The sequence below is a fragment of the Haliaeetus leucocephalus genome, unplaced genomic scaffold, assembly GCF_000737465.1.
Source record: "Haliaeetus leucocephalus isolate CR32 unplaced genomic scaffold, Haliaeetus_leucocephalus-4.0 Scaffold545, whole genome shotgun sequence".
Classification (NCBI taxonomy): domain Eukaryota; kingdom Metazoa; phylum Chordata; class Aves; order Accipitriformes; family Accipitridae; genus Haliaeetus; species Haliaeetus leucocephalus.
In genome coordinates, this window is record NW_010972981.1 from 5,875,189 (window position 1) to 5,892,083 (window position 16,895).

The following is a 16,895-nucleotide window of genomic DNA, read 5'->3' on the forward strand; positions in this document are numbered from 1 at the left end:
TAAGTATGTACGTTTTAACCAGTGATTTTTAGCCTCATCTCTTCAAATATTCTGTAAATACTTATTCACTAAAGATCTCGTTCAATGAAAGTATTGCAACTAAATTAACAGAGAAAATTATCTTCCTACAGTTGTTCCTCTAAGTAACTCTTCAAAAATTTGGGCTATAGTGGTATCAGAAGTATCTCATTTGTCTGTTGTGTATATCTTTGTTCCAGGTTTCTTGAATGTTGTGAGCAGTGTGAGTAAGACTAAAAAGATTTTGAGAGGAATGTCTGGTCTTATTGTGTCTGCTTATAATGGCTTTACAGTGCACCCTGTTGAGGAAACTGAAGTTGCACCACAGGGAAGGCCCTTAGAGTGAGACTCCCAAGTGGTGTTAACAGTCGTCTGGTGACTGTTAGAAAGCATGAAGCCCCTCAAAGAATAAACTACTTTCATTTACTATTAGTTAACATGGAAAATACTGTTTTTCCTTACTAGACTTTTTAGGAATTTTGCTTTATTTTTTTTCTTATGTGCTGCTAGCTTATAGTGCCAGTTTAATGCAATTTGACAGCATTAAACAAGAGGGTGGAAGGTAGTGTAAATGATGGTATCAGTAATTTGAAACTTTGTTAAGTAGTCTGTTGAGGTATCTGCATGAGAATTACAAGCTCTAAATAGTGCCCTTGACAGTGCCCATTAGCGCTTATGCAGAAATGTCTTCTGGATTTATTGCTGCTTAGTTTATGCTGAGTAGAATTGCCCATTCCTTCCCATAAAGCTTGCTTGTTTGCCTTAAGTATTTGTCAAATAGCTTAAAGTTGCTTTCAGTTTAAGATATTGGTGATGTGGACAGATGAGATTTGAGGGAAGAAATTGAAAACACGGTTTATGGTATAGTAAGTGTGTTATTGCTGTTTGTCTCCTTTTAGGATTAAGAAAAAGAGGTTATTTTTAAGTAGTTGCTTGAGCAGAATCTTGTACAGTGAATGGAACCCTGAGGATTGGCTCCATTCAAAGGTTTGAATATTGCCTAATAAAATAAGAGAAGCAGCTTCAGAATATTGCTTTTTAATATTTCTGGCACTTGGCAGGCTTTTGGTATCTCTACCTGGTGCAGAATACTTAAGGCATTGTCTGTACTGGTGCAAATTAAAAGGAATTTCAAGGCTGCTGTAGGTTTTACCTTCATGGAAGGAATCATATCTTAGCTTAAATCAGCATCTAGCCTATTGTTGCTGTGTTGCCACACAGTTTCAATGTTAGTACAAAACAAGACTGTCAATTTAGTTTAATTGATGTTACTTACACTTTTTGCGATCTTTTAAATTTTTTAATATCATCATCTAATTCTACAGAGAGCTCCATTTAGAGGAATGGCTAGGAACTAGCATAGGTGTTTAAAGCATAGAAAAACATTGCTTTCTGAAAGTCCTCAGGCTTCTATTATTGTGTGTGCCTGTTCTTTAAATGCCAGTATATGCTTGTTGTATGGTATTTGCTTTGACTGTCTCCTTTTTAACTAAGCAGTATTTATACACCTACAGAGCCTTTCAGCTATTCTAAAGTCAAGCTTAGTCAAGTTATTGTTGGGTTAAAATCCAAGGTGCATCTTCAGTATTTTTTTTACAAGGGCCTTGAAGAAGTGGTAGTTGTGAGTGCAGTAAAGGGGACAGATGAACATTTGTTTTGATGTCTGAATACTAGTCTTTGTACAATTATCTTTGAAAGTTCTGTGTCTCAAGGGTGTCTGTCTTCTCTTTTTTTTTTGCCCCTCTAATGGGCTGAGATCATATCAATTTGCTGTCTGAAGAGAGGTGTGTAGGTATTTAGTCTCAATAGTAAGGGAGTCTGTAAAATCAGTGCAGCTGGGTCTTCAACTGGGTAATTCTCTGACCTGTCTTGGTGAATAGGTAGGGTGCTGCATTCTCTGTGATGTAGCATTGTCCCTTGGGACTTGATTTTGTAGCAAAGTAAAACCGTATTGGTCAAACCTGGTGTTCATGAATGCTTTACTATTGTCAGGCTAACCTGAGTCATACCAAAACTAGTTTTTACGAACTGCCTTAAAAAAAAGTAGTTTTTCTCTACTGTTATGGCATATTTGACCTTTAATGTATAGTATATCCTGTAGACTGCCCTATAATACAAAAAAGCTTCTCCCCTGCCTTGTGTATTTTTTTTTTTTAACTCTTTTTCCTTCTTTGTGGAAAGTAGAAGGTGACCTGAAGTGTGGTACCTTATTTATTAGGGGAAGAAGGTAAAAAATGGCTTTATGTTTGTAGGTGAGATCATCTGTTGTGTTCTGAGGTAATGTTGCACAAGTCTTCTTGCAGCAAGTGGGACTAAACTGCATACCTCAAAGATGTTATGGTCGCCTCGCACTTTCTTAATCATTTGCTGTCTCAGGTTTTAAAAATCCGGATATTGGAAATACATGCCAGCAGCGCTTGGCTAAGGATGAGTTACATAATGCTGCATGCTGTTCCAGGCAAGACCAGTACAGTGCTGCAGACTGGCCCTTCTGCGTGAGAGGAAACAAGAGTTGTAATCTTAAACTGTTGAAAAGATAGTCAGGGTTACTCCTCTCTTTTGCTTTTTCATGCTATTTAAACACCTACTGGTGGCAGCATATTTCATGCTGATGTTGCTGCTGAAGGTCCTGCTAAAACAAAACTAACTTATGAATCCTTGTGTGTGCTTGATACAGAACAATCTTGTGTTTTTTCTGTATTCCCTGGTCAGCCTGTTCTCAACTTTAAGCCTAATATATTGCTGTCATTCACTCCTTGCCATGAAATACTCTTATTGAATGTAATTTGATTTCTGAAAGGAGTAGGAAGCCCATAGGAGTACTGAGGCTGACCGTGTAATGTTGTTTTACTTCGTGCCTCCCTGCCCTGAAGCAGTGTACAAATTTAACATGAAAAAATGATACATAGCCTGATCTTCTAATCAGCCATTAATGTGGCTTAGCAAGGAGCAACTTTCATATAGGGCCAATTTGAAGCTACTTCTGCTGTCTTCAGCTACCTCCAGGCATGTTGTAATAGCAGTTTAACAACAACAACAACAAAAAAGTACACCCCCTCCCCCCCAACTTATGATCTGAAATAGAACAGCTGATGCAAGTCTAGAGACTTGAGTGCTGCACTGGGGTATAAACACTGTGGCTTCTACACCTGCCTGCCCAAGGCATGTTGCTGACATCCTCTCTCTCTCAAGATATCTATTTGTGAAAATACATGTGAGGGAAGGATGTTATGGTTACTCCTTAATACTATATGCATTTAACTTAAAGTAATTCTCAGTTGCTACTCCACTGTCTGAAGCACTGTATTCTTTTGGGGTGATTAAAATAAGGAAAAGTTACAACCTCAGTTAATTAGTAGGAGCTTGCACATGCTGATTGGCAATGCTGATCGAGATGAATTTCAGCTGGCCTGCTTGCTTTTCAGTACACCTGGTGTATATCACTTGTCTTGTGTAATATTTCAGTAGGCTATAACTGCTTCTGCTGAAGAAAGGCTAGTTTGCTTCTCAGTACTGTATGCTGCTGTAGAATAAACATATATGTTGGTCATAAGGTCTTATTGGAGACAAGTTAAGCAATGCATCTTACCAATATATAGCATATAGAAGATATCAACACAAAGAAACAGTCTGAATGTTTTCACTAATATAAATCAATATTCCAGGGCTCCACTGTGATGCTGTAGGAAAGGGAGGACAGGGTAGTTTAGGGTCTGGTTCCACCTGGAAAAGTTGGGGATTTGCAGGCACTGACACTGGAATTCCACTAATCCAGAATTAGTTTACATAATAAATCTAGATTTCTTGTGAAATATGTGCATGGGCAGAGATTCAGACCATGAAATGCCAGAATAAGACTTGACTGTATATATTGATTATGCTTAGCTTCAATGGCAAGTGGTCCTTTCAAAGGACACAACAAACACCGAAAGGTAATTGTTACCTGTTTACATGAAAGTTACTGTCAGTGTAAGAATACAGAAAGGACAAGTTCTGATTCTAGTTCAGGATAGACTTCAGTTGCTTCTTTTCACAGTTTCTGTACTAATGGAAGTATCTGATACAGTCATAGATAAGAAATAGCACAGTGTTTTTTCCTAAATATAACTGGTTTGTTTGGGGAAATTTCTGTGATATTCTATGAAGGAAACATCACACCAGTCTAACCAGTAGAAGAGACTTGATTGGCTCTGCTGTAAACAACTTCAATATGTACCTCCTTTGTTAACATGATAATATGTTTAAAATTACTACTGAAGTATAAAAAAGTACAAATTTACATAAAATTTGACAGAGAGTGTGACTGCAAAATACTTTCAACAGTAGAAGTGAAAATTCTCAATGTTCTTTTTTTTTCTTTTCTTTCTCCCCCTCAATTTATAAATTCAGTGAATTGTGTGGCTTCCGAAATTGCATGTTCTGTACTGTCAGTAATAAAGTCTGTAGTGTGTAGTAGCTATTTTAGGTGACTTTCTTCCTATGTCACATAAAAACAATGCTTTTGCTTTGGACCAGTTTATGGACATATTTCTGAAATGCAGTTAAGGTGATATTTTTCTGGATGATCTTGCCACCCTTTTGAGATGATTAGAATGACTTGTAAATCTGATCACTTATTTTTCACAAAACAGTTAAGAGTCTTTGCAGCATGAAAATGATCTGTTTACAAATAGAGCCCAGACATTTTGCGTAAAAACTTAGAGTAGTATGATAAAACTGAGTCTGTGGCAAGATCAATACCTGGAAAACAGTTTGTGGCTGAAAAGCAGAGGAAGAAATGGGACAGCGTGCTGGGAAGGAGGTGTAGCCATTCATACGGGTGGAATACAAGTGGTTTGTACTGTGAGTTTATTTTTTAAAGCTGTAAGTGGGTCTGTGAAATGTGTTCTGTCTCCGGTTATCTAGAAGGATGAAAATCTGAAATGTGTAAGCTTATTTTTCAGCTACGCTAGTGTAGACAAGAGACCTAGAAGTCCTTATTTCAGTTTCAGTGTGAACTGAAATATGAATTTGAACTCATAAAAAATTCCGTTTCCTGCAGCTTACCTATCAAGCTTTCAGCAGCTCTTTCTAAAGGGTCTTTGTCAGAATTCACCACTGCGAATGTGTCCTTGTGATAAGGTTGCTAAAGAAATCTCTGACCAGCATTGTCACATACACGCAAGTAGTTTTAGATAGAGAAATGTTTAAAGGCTGGGGGGGGGTTGTGTGTGTGTGTGTGAATTGTTCATGCAAAGGTATATCTGTCCAGAAGGAGGCTGTTGCTTTATTTCTTTCATGTACAAACAAAATTCTGCAGACTTCATAAATGGAGAGAACAATTTCACTTCAACTTTGTCAGTGTGAAGCTGTAAGCTGTAGCAGCTGGCCTGTAAGGGCCAGAAATGTGATTTTTTTGTTTGTTTTTTTTGTAAAATCTATGGGTAGTAATTCCTTATTTTCTTAGAGCACGGGTAGCTATGAAAGTTTATATAGACTGTTGCTGTTATACAGGAAAATTGTTAATTATTCTCTACATGTGTTTATTTTAAATAATTTTTCTTAGTGGGAAGATTATTGCATGTAATACAGCTGGTTGGGGCATATTTGAGAGAAATTTAATTGTTTTCTTGTTAAATTTCTTCTGTCTGAATGAAAATACTGAAAATCTCCTCTCTTCTCTGCTCCCATTTTGTGGTTAGTAGGCATGAGCTTCTATGAAGATTCTTGTGAAAACAAGTTCTTAAGGCATCACCCTGGGAAAGATCTTGGTACATTGCCTTAAAAGGCTACAACACCTGCTGACGTGTTTAGTTCTGCAAGGGTAGCAAGGACAAAAGGATTGAGGCTGAGATCAGTTTAAGTAGATAACAGTCACAAGATGCTGTCCTGATTTAAACTAAAGCAAAACACTAAATTATTCTGTGGAATTTTTAATAAAGAAATGTTTCTATTGGTTCCATGCTTGTTTGTTTATAATTTGCTTAAACTTCCTCTGAGAAGCATATAATGAAAAAGGCAAAATGCCAGAAACACCTTGGTGAATGTTACTTCTAGTTTCTCTGCAATTATATTTGGCTAAACCCTCTTGCTCACTGTAACCTGCTTTTCTATTGCTTGTCTTCTATGTCTTGCTATTGATTTTTACAAAAATTAAAGGTAACTAAACTGACTTTTTATTCCAGTTCATAACTGGACTCAAGAAGACACTCTTCAGTGGCTGTCAGAATTTGTTGAACTGCCCCAATATGAAAAGAATTTTAGAGACAGCAATGTCAATGGAACAACACTTCCCAGGTGAAAGTTTCTTCTGGCTTAGTTTCAAATGCTTCCCTGTAGGTTGCTGCTTTAGTCTGTGTGTGGGAACAACTATGTTGAACCTAACGTCTAACAAGATATGGTCAAATGCAAAAAAAGAGAAGCGTGCTTGCAGTTTTGAAGAGCTGGCTGCATTTTTTCCTGCCAAAATATTTCAAAATATAAATGCTTCTTGCCACTCCTTTCATCTTAGTTTTGTTTCTTGCTTTTATAAATGATCGCATAATTCTTTATGGTAGTCAACTTTCTTTGAACAACTTCCAATCTATTGTAGGGATATACATCAAAAACTATCTGCAGAACCCCTTTTCTAGACCATAACTACTAAGTTTGAGTATTGCATGTACTTCAGAGAGTTGTTGTCACAAGTCTGCAAATACACCACTACCTTTAACTATGTCAAATGGATTTATTTCATGATTATTCCAGAAAGAAAAGAATAGGAAATGATTTGATGTTCTTCATTTGCCACATGCTGATATGTTGTTTTTTATAGCACTGCTGTCATTGTATTGTATCTCTCACTCTAATCGCCTAACTATATAACTGTGGGAAATGCTATTGATGTATTTCTTTCCATAGACTGGTTTTGAATATAGCTTGTGGAATAGGTAACATTTCGTCTTTATCATTAACAGGATAGCAGTTAATGAACATGCTTTCATGATATCTCACTTGAAAATAATTGACCGGAGCCATAGACAGAAGCTTCAGCTTAAAGCCTTGGATGTTGTTTTATTTGGACCTCTCACACGTTAGTAACTTTTTGGAGTTTTTTCTCCTCTCTTACCTGTAAGAATTTTAACAGAGAATATTTTCAGTGATACTTGATACTGTAGGTAGGACAGCTTATTTATTTTGTGGATGTACTGATGGATTGCTTTGCATGTGTTGTGGCACTGGGCAATGAATTGAAAAAGGTTATCAAGATGCTGCGATCCATGTCTGTGTGTAAGATTACATAGAAATTTTAGTATAACCCCACTTGACAGATGGATGTTGCCTTTTGTGTCACAAGATGTGCCCTCTAAATGTTTTTGACTGTTTAAATTACACTTATAGCTAACGTTATATTCAATTCCTAACTAGCTTGGACAGTGTAAGCTGGGATGCTGAAATGAGAGGGGATGACCTTCCCCAAGGAAGAAGAAAGGAGATGGTGGTGCAAATCCAATACTAGTGTCTATTGTTTAGACCTGAGTTTAAGTGCAGTTAAATTTAATGTGGGAGTTCCACATCTGACCTATTTTAGCATATGCAGACCCTTCCTTACCACATCACCAATGGTCTGCATGCTTGCTTGTACACAGTTAAAGATCTGTTGCATGTTGGATATTCCTGAACTACAAGGCCCTTTCAGAGCTTGGTGGTCATTTTGGAGAGTAGTAAATGGCTTTGTGAAAGTCAGGCCAGATTTGAGCTGGCCTGACTGAGTTGAGTTAGCCTGACAGAACTGAGCTGGAATTTTTAGGGGGAAAAAAAAAGTGCTTTTTGTTTGTATTATACCTTTAATGCTAGCAGAAACTATCTTTTGAAAGTTTGTTTTAGAAAGGAGCAAGTGGCTATAAAAGTTGTACTAACAAAGAACTGTATGTGAATCTTGGATATGATACTTTGACAATCCAGCTTTTGCTTTTACAAAGTACTGCTATTAGCTAGTTACCCTTTTAAAATCTACTTTATTTTGTACAAGTGTATTTTTAACTCGGCATAGGGTATTCCAGAGGGTGCAGACTGGGGAGAACTTAAACATAACTGAAGTTCCTACTGGCCTGATAAAGTGTAATTGGGGAAGCCCTCTCAACTCATTTAAAGAAAGATAAAGACTATGTACTGTAAAAGCTTAGTAAGCTTTCCTCAATCTAATGTATGTTTTAGTATAGATTAAGTAGGTTGTATTAGTGCAGAGTTGCTTATGTTGTATGGAGAATGCTCTGGGATCCATCTGAAAGGTTGAAAGGTATTTGTTGGAGATGGTTTGAGATAAATGAGATGGAATTCTGTTTAGCATCAGGTTCTGTCACCTTTTAGGCTGTGGGGGTGAAAAAAAAACCAAGTCCATACTCTGTTGTCTGTATCAGTGAACTAGTTAATGATAGTGTTATTCTCTGCGCAGGTCCCCCTCACAACTGGATGAAGGATTTTATATTAACAGTCTCTATAGTTATTGGTTTTGGAGGCTGCTGGTTTGCATATACACAGAACAGAACCTCAAGAGAACATATCACAAAAATGATGAAGGACTTGGAAAGTCTCCAAACAGCAGAGCAAAGTCTTCTTGACTTGCAGGAAAGGTATAAAAACAAAAAAAGTTAATGTTTAGTTGTCCTTTTGTTTTGAGGTTAAATACAAATGCAGATCCTTTACAGTCATAAATTATTTGCATTAAGCTGCCTTCGGATTTTGTTCATTTTGCATAGACATTGTCATTTCAGTGATGATGAGTTTTGGGGTAGAAATTGCTCCCGGATATTTTAGCAGGCAATACGAACTTGGGGATGAAGGTAGAGAATAGAGGTTCAACCTTCTTTACCTACAGATTTAGAAGTATTTACTGTTATTTTCATATAATTACAGTTTACTTTGGAATACTTACATACATGGAAATGAGACTATTTCTCCTGTTTTTAAGCTCTCAAGATTGAGACAGACCTGGACTGATTACTTTCTGTTGCTTATTTAACAGTGTGAGAGTTGATGGTCTTCTCTGGTGCACCTGTAACTCAGTTGTCTATAAAGACTTGTACTTTGATCTTACTACACCTTTAATGAAGGTTCACATAAAAGTTTGCATATTTTGTCTGATGTGGACATCACGTTGTGTGATGTAATTGCTGCTGATTAATGAAGCTTGCACAGTCTTTATTATCACAGAATGGTTAAGGTTAGAAGGGGCTTCTGGAGGTCGTCTTGTCCAGCCTCACCTGCTCAAGCAGGATCAGTTAGGACAGGTTGCCCAGTACCATGTCCAGGTGACTTCTGAATATGTCCAAGGATGGAGACTCTACCACTTCCCTGGGCAACCTGTGCCAGTGCTTTGTCACCCTCACGGTGAAAAAAGTGTTTCGTGATGTTCAGATGGAACCTGTTGTTTTGGTTTGTGCCCACTGCCTCTTGCCCTGTTGCTGGACACACTTTCTTCTCCTGAGGGCTGCAACTTTTAACAAATATGCTGTGTATTTTTCTCATATTTTTTTTCAATTGTGAAGGCTTGAGAAGGCACAAGAAGAGAATAGAAATGTTGCAGTGGAAAAGCAAAATCTAGAGCGCAAAATGATGGATGAGATTAATGACGCAAAACGGGAAGCTCATCGCCTAAGGGAGTTGAGGGAGGGAGCTGAATGTGAGCTCAGCAGGCTCAAATATGCAGAGGAAGAGCTAGTACAGGTATCTGCAAACTGTTTATAATTTTAGTGTTGACTTTAAATTGGTCCTGGTTTTATTAGATCCTTAGGAGTGTTTAAAGCAGAATTTCTCTAATGCTAGATTTTAATGGAAAAAAGAATTCTAAGAGCACTTAATGATTGTCTGTTAACCATGCCATTATCTAGTAAAATAATCCTGAAACTATAAAAAAAATTATACTTTGTATATTAGCTCATCATAATGTTGTTGGATTCATGGAACAAAATATATACAAAAAGCCTTTTTTTCTCTCTTGTTATCAGATGAGAGATAGCAGCTTTGTCTCTTGTGAGTAGCAATAGGTTGGATTTATTGTACTAAATAAAAATACTGTCTTACAAAAATATTTAAGCTTCAAGTTAGGGACTATATATCATAGGAGAAAAAAATCTGAGTATAATATAGTATATGGAAATTCGTATGCTGTATTTCATAAGTGCCAGATCTGCCTTCCTAACAGCAATTGGCACACACCAAAGCTCTGTAAAGCCTTAGTGTGTTGCTGTGGGGTATAAAGGTGCTTATATTTCACTTTCTTCTGCTGTCAGTTCTAATGATACTCTTGGTGACACTTTTATTTCTTCTTGATTGCTAGGTTCGCATGGCTTTAAAAAAGGCTGAGAAGGAGTTCGAGCTGAGAAGTAATTGGTCTGTTCCCGAAGCTTTGCAGAAGTGGCTTCAGTTAACACATGAAGTTGAAGTACAGTATTACAATATCAAAAGACAGCATGCAGAAATGCAATTAGCAATCGCCAAAGATGAGGTAATAACTCTTACTCTTCAGCTACTTAAAGACCTTCCTGATCTGTTGCTAGATATATGAAATAGTAAATACAAATTATTCAGATAAGCATTTGAATTTTTTTTTCCTCTGAGTTGTTGTTTGCTACCTGTCAATATTGCTAATGTTTTGTCACCTGTGTTAAGTATATATCCTAGTTTTATGCATTTCATTTTATCTTGCTTTTTAGGCAGAAAAGATAAAAAAGAAGAGAAGCACTGTATTTGGAACATTACATGTTGCACACAGCTCCTCCCTAGATGAAGTGGACCATAAAATCCTTGAAGCAAAGTAAGAGTTATTACCAGGATGTGTATTCATTTGTGATTATTAATTCCTGGAACAATGGAATTTTTAGTATCTTAAGTGTTTTTGCACTTTTAAATAAAACAGTTTAAAAGATATTAAAGTACAAATATTTGGACAGTCCTCATGGATCTTCTGGTGTGCTGGAATGACTGCACTTGTGTTGCTTTGCTGTATCATTAAGAACAGTGTATGTAATTTTAATGTGTGCTTTTCTTCAGGAAAGCACTCTCTGAGTTGACAACGTGTTTGCGAGAGCGTCTTTATCGATGGCAACAGATTGAGAAGATTTGCGGTTTTCAAATAGCACACAATTCTGGGCTACCAAGCTTGACCTCCTCTCTCTACTCTGATCACAGCTGGGTAGTTATGCCTCGAGTTTCCATTCCTCCTTACCCAATTGCAGGGGGAGTTGATGACTTAGATGAAGATACTCCTCCAATAGTTTCACAGTTTCATGGTAAGTGGTGAGCTCAGTAAAAAGAAAGGGGAAAAGTTGTGGAGGCATGGGATTTTAAAGTCAGGTGGGAGAAGAGTGCTGAAATCAAACAGGATTGGATCAAAGTCAAAAGGACAAAAGTTCTATCTAGCATTTCAGGTGCATTTTTTGGGACTTGCATAAACTGAAAACTGGGTTTTGCAATAGAGATAACATGAAGAAAAAGCCTTTATTCCATTTCAATGGGGGAGTGGGGGGCAAATCCAGCTGAGGTTTTGAAAGTCTGCTTGTCATGCTTGGATTGCCACTTAGACAAAAATTTATAATGAGTAATGCTGAATTTCTGTTAGCCCATTTATTCTTTCAGATGGAAGGGATGGAGTTAGTCTAGGGTCCCTTGAGCTGCTAGGAAGATCACACCCTTTGAGAGGCTGCATGCTACATAGCTTTTCAAACATTCTTTAGTGGCTGGAACAAAATCATGTTGTTGTCCAAGGGAAGCTTTCAGGCAGAATGTTTGTGTTTGGGTACAGTGGGTTGTTTGAGTGTGAGGCAGAGAGGCCAAGTGCTGGAGGGAGGGAAATCCAGCTTTGGTTAAACTATGATCAAAAGATACACACTGGGGATTCGGACCACCCTCATATCTTGAGTCATTGTGTCAGTATAAGAGCCTGTTTCGTGGAAGTTGTGATTAACTGGACTCTAGAGGCAAATCAAAAAGATGAGCTCCCATGTAGCTATTTAAACAAGCAATAACAAGCTGAGGAATGAGTAGGGAAGAAAACTTTGTCATATATGTACATTTTTCTTCCAGAGCTGGGATTCTTAGAAGAAATTAGAACTGTATTTTTAAACAGCACAAGGAGAATGGTCACCACTTTGCTGGCTTCATTTAGTGTGCCTTGGGCACACGTTTTTCTTCTGAATGTACCAACCTTTTCTCTACAGGCCACATTGAAAAGTTCATTAATCCCCTTGCAACACTACTTACTGCAAGTTCTGATCACTTTTAAAGAATAGTGTCTCTCTAGTTGTCTTCACTGTGAAGGCTTTGATTTAAACCTTAGCAACAAATTTCTTGGATGGCCCAGTAAAATGTGGATGCCTAGAGTTAAACTTCCAAGTCTGTATGGAGAAACCTGTGGTCTGATTTAAAAATGAAGAGCTCCATTTATTAGCACAACTTTCCAGATGGTCTAAAATGACAAAACACTTGGATATGTATATAAGACTTCAGACTTTTTTTTTTAGCCACTCTTCTCATTCAGGTCTTGCATAGAAATGAAGCCAGAGAGCAAAGTGCAGCTGGTTCAGAGGAAGTAAAATTAGAGAAGGGCTTGTACAGTTTGTAAGAGCATACTTAATTGAAACTTTACTGTATGTTTTTGCAATTATGGTTTAATTATTTTGTTAGAGTTCAGTTCATTTGGAAGTATTTAGCTAATGGATGTTGTCTCAGTAGTGAGTTATCTGAATCTTAGTAACGTTACAAAAACTTTAAGTGTATTTTTCTGAATTTTGGGAAGGCATGAGAGCCTGATTTTGTTAAAGTGATCACATAGCTTCTCCTTTATTTACTAGCTTTTAAAATTTCTACTTGGTAAAAAAAACCTGGAAACGCTTTGGCATGGGGAAGGAGAGGGAAAATATGCTAAATGATCTGTTGTTGAAACCAGTTCAGGAGTCAAATTATTGTAGGTTAGTTTGATAACTGCTACATTATTCCCAACTTTTAGACAAAAATGACAAATGCACACGAGGAAGGAGAAGCAAAATGGCTTGTGTCATGAGGCTTCAGGCAAAATGCAGTGTGCAGAAGCAAAACGCAGTGTGCAGACAGGTCAGTTATGAGCAAGACTGTTTCAGTCTTTGGACCTATACTGAACTACCTGGGCTGTTACCTTGCCCCAGCAACCTTTGATCTTTTAAGATTGACAAAATTTGAAGTCTGCCAGACAGGCTTCTTTGTGCCGCAGCAGTTGGGATGATAGGCTAAAATGGTGTGAAGTAATAGATCTGTTTAATCAATTCTGAGCTGAAGAACAAAAGGTGATAAAGAAGTAGAGGTATGAGACTGGAACAAAGTCATTACAAGAAGGTGATAGTGAAACTTCTACTTTTCCACTGACTGGTTAGGATTCAGCTGATTTTTAGTGAGTTTCATTTGTACTAGAAAATTCTAGATGTTAAATTGTCATAGCTGAATCCTTCATAATCCTGTGTATATACACTTACAAGGAACTAAAATGCTTGTAACTTCTCTCAAAATTCACTGATGGTGCAATCCTGTTCTTTTTTTACACTAGTGAGTAGGATGGCATCTGATTTACCTGTACACATAGTACAAATTTGCTAAAGGGATTCTTATTCTCTTATCTCAGTTCACATTTACTTTTTTAGGAATATTTTTGTAATGACACTAGCTTATTTTTGAGCTGCCAACACCTCCTTTCAGGTCAGTAGGGAGTTAATCAAAAGTAAAACCAAAAGTTTGAGTTACATGACAACTGTCATGTTGGAACTTGTAAACCTTTCTTTTCTGCTCAGCCTGGTAGGAAACAAAGTCTTAAGTGTTGGGGAAGGTGCAGCTACTTGCTCTTTTGTGAAAGTTGTGATTTCTTGCACTAAAAGCAGAATGACAACTCAACCTTTTCTGAGATTCCGGGAAGGGAAACTGTAATTTACCTGATGCTAAACTGGCATCTCAAAAAACAAAATGCATTTTGTCAGGCTAGACATCCTTGTCTACAAAAATAATTGAATTTTTTTAGTGTGTTGTGTTTGGTAAACATTTTGAACATCAGTAAGGGTATGGTCTGTCTTGCCTAAGCAGTGATATATTCTGTGGGGCAGTTTGAGGAGGGGTATGAGAAGTCCTGAGGCTCATAACAGCTAGCCTGAAAACAGGTCTGTAGATGTATTTCCATAGAAGTATTGCTGCCTAATCATCTTTTGAAGGAGGAATTGGATTAGGAACATTTCAGTTTGTTACTTCCTGTTAGACACTTCCCTGGTCAAGTCTTGTGTTGCTGTCTCCACCCATTCTTAGTATTTTTGTTTCTGGAAATTCATAGTTAGCCTGGCAAAAGAATGTGTTATCAAATAGGAAATTCTTGAGCTTAAAATGAGGTTCTATTATATATTTTCTGCATGTTATATAAATGAAATTGGTCTTCTCTGTGTAATGTAACTTTCAAATAATGCAGTGTATCTCAGTTGGCTTTTTGGTTAGGTAGACCTACATTGCAAAACTTCTACATATTCTTTTAAGCTCCAAATCTCCACACAAGTAAAATACAGGATATTGTGTAACATACTAATTTCAGCACTGCTATTTTTAGTTTATAAAGGGTTGGGAGTTTCAGTAGAATCTTTCTCTTTGTTCTCAAGAGAGCATAGCGAGCCAGAGCTTTGGTGCACATCGAGTAATATTTGGCCCGCACAAAACTGCTGCAGTTGCATTTTGGTTAGCTGCTTCATCTAACTGTAGGATGTATAAAAAGTGATGCCAGTCTTTCTTCCCCCTAAACAGTCAAGCAATGTCAAAGCTGTTTAAGAATCACTGTAGCTGAAGCAGATACCTGCTATTTAGTCTTCAGAGTAGATATTGTTAACATCAACGTCACTTGGAGAGTTTTGGTTTTCTTTTTCTTTGCCTCAGGGTCGATTGTAAAACCTCCCAGCACACTGGCAAGAAGCAGTAGCTTGTGTCGATCGAGACGCAATGTTGTGCCATCATCTCCACAGTCTCAGCATGCTTTGCACTCCCCTGACCCTGACATCCTTTCTGTGTCGAGCTGCCCAGCTCTTTATCGAACTGAAGAGGAGGAGGAAGCCATTTACTTCTCTGCTGATAAACAATGGTACGGAGATTAGCAAACAGCACTTGGAACTCTGATAGGATTATTTGAGACTAACAGTTTAGAATTAGAGGTTGAACCAAGCCAAAAGTTAAAGTAATCTGTAGGATAACATAAATTAATATAGTCCACATGGAACAGAGAGAGTTCTTGTCTGGTATGTGTATGTAAATAGCTAGCATGTCATATACAGTTAAGTAATGTTACAGTCCAGGGTGCACTGAACTAACCCTGATTCTCCATTACAATATGTTACTGGCTTTTACATCTGAAACTAGGATCAAAAGCAATGTCAGCTACTGGGCGAAGAGAAGATGGATGGTAACACAATTCTTACAGCATGTTGAGCGTGTACCTACTCTTGTTACATGGCCTCATAGGAAAAGGTTAAATTCCTTTTGGAAGGAGCAAATGAGCTTGTTGAAAGGTAGGGACACTTGTCCTGAAGAAACTTTTTGTATATGATAGGCTTAAATTTCCTTCTTTCATTTCATAACTTTTCTGACTTCACGTGCCAGAAAGATAGTTTTTGTTCTTTGAAGTGAGATACAAATGACTGATTCTGGGCAGATGCTGCTGCTGCCCACAAAAACCAAGATTGCACAGACTAATTATCTTAAGTTTAGATAATAAAATGATGTCCTGCAAGTTGTAACTTAATGTTTAACTTAATGTTTTTTGTTAATTAACTACTAAGGAAAAGTGTGGGTGGTGCTTTTAGACTAATGCTATTGATTCTAAATTAATTTCCTTTTTAACTCCATGAAGGAAATGGTAGTTTCATTATGTTTTCTCCTCTTTCTGCTCTGACTCAGGGAAGTACAGGAAACAGGTTCGGAATGTGACTCCTTAAATTCATCCACTGGAAGGAAGCAGTCTCCTCCAGCAAGTCTTGAGATGTACCAGACACTTTCTCCTCAGAAAGCATCCCCAGAAGAATTCTCACTGGAGGAATCATCTACAGGAGACTCCTCTTCTCTAACTGCAGATATTTCTAGGGGCTCTCCTGACTGTGTAGGCATGGCAGAAACTAAGAGCATGATCTTTAGTCCTGCAAGCAAAGTTTATAATGGAATCCTGGAGAAGTCCTGCAGCATGAACCAGCTTTCAACTGGGATCCTAGTCCCAAAGCCTCGGCACACCTCGTGTTCTTCAGCCAGCAGTGATAGTAAACCCAGCCATGAAGCTGCTTCTGTCCCTAGGATAAGTAGCATCCCACAGGACCTGTACCAAAATGGTGAAAAAAACAAAAAGCCATCGAAAATAAAAAGCTTCTTTAAGAAGAAGTGTAAGTGAGGTGGGCAGAAGAAACCTATAGTAATATTACAAGAACTCTATTTTTTAAATCTTTAGGAATGTAATTCCATTTGAGCATTCCAAACTGGATGCCCTAATGGAATGCTCTGTAGGTCAACTATATTTAACTGACTGTACTGTCAAAGGTCGTGCCAGCTGTCAATGAGAAATCATTAAAAAGTTCAGACAGTTTACATTCATTTCTGCCTATTTATTTCTTTTTTTTAGTTTGTCTTTTTTAGTGTTGTTTTTTTTTAATTTTGTTTTGTTGTTGTTTCCCCCCCCCCCCCCCCCCAATTTATTCATAAATCATTTTTAAGCCACTTTGGACTTCTAAGCTTTAATGGACTAGTAAGCCTTCCTGGGCTTGCCAAAGTTTCTTGTTTACCGGAGCATCTTCCTATCTTTCCGTAGAGCTAGGACATTTATCTACTGGACTTTAAGAAAAATAAAAGAAGTAGAACTAATTGAATTGCACTACTGTTTTACAGAC

The 16,895-nt window shown here is 37.5% G+C and overlaps 1 protein-coding gene across 2 annotated transcripts in view; it reads left to right on the top strand.

Annotated features, from left to right (window-relative positions):
* STIM2 (stromal interaction molecule 2) overlaps nt 1-16,645 on the top strand; it is a 28,985-nt gene extending 12,340 nt beyond the window's left edge. Inside the window, exons 3-12 of one of the 2 annotated variants that reach the window (XM_010576876.1) lie at nt 6,183-6,294; nt 6,954-7,069; nt 8,432-8,609; nt 9,525-9,702; nt 10,316-10,483; nt 10,692-10,792; nt 11,029-11,267; nt 14,908-15,109; nt 15,385-15,533; nt 15,922-16,584. In XM_010576876.1, coding sequence (XP_010575178.1) covers nt 6,183-6,294; nt 6,954-7,069; nt 8,432-8,609; nt 9,525-9,702; nt 10,316-10,483; nt 10,692-10,792; nt 11,029-11,267; nt 14,908-15,109; nt 15,385-15,533; nt 15,922-15,959 — 1,481 coding nt within the window. In that variant the 3' untranslated portion in view covers nt 15,960-16,584. Of the gene's footprint in view, nt 1-6,182; nt 6,295-6,953; nt 7,070-8,431; nt 8,610-9,524; nt 9,703-10,315; nt 10,484-10,691; nt 10,793-11,028; nt 11,268-14,907; nt 15,110-15,384; nt 15,534-15,921 lie in introns of both variants that reach the window. The other variant, XM_010576878.1, reaches the window with a different exon arrangement.
* Nucleotides 16,646-16,895: the final 250 nt, after the last annotated feature.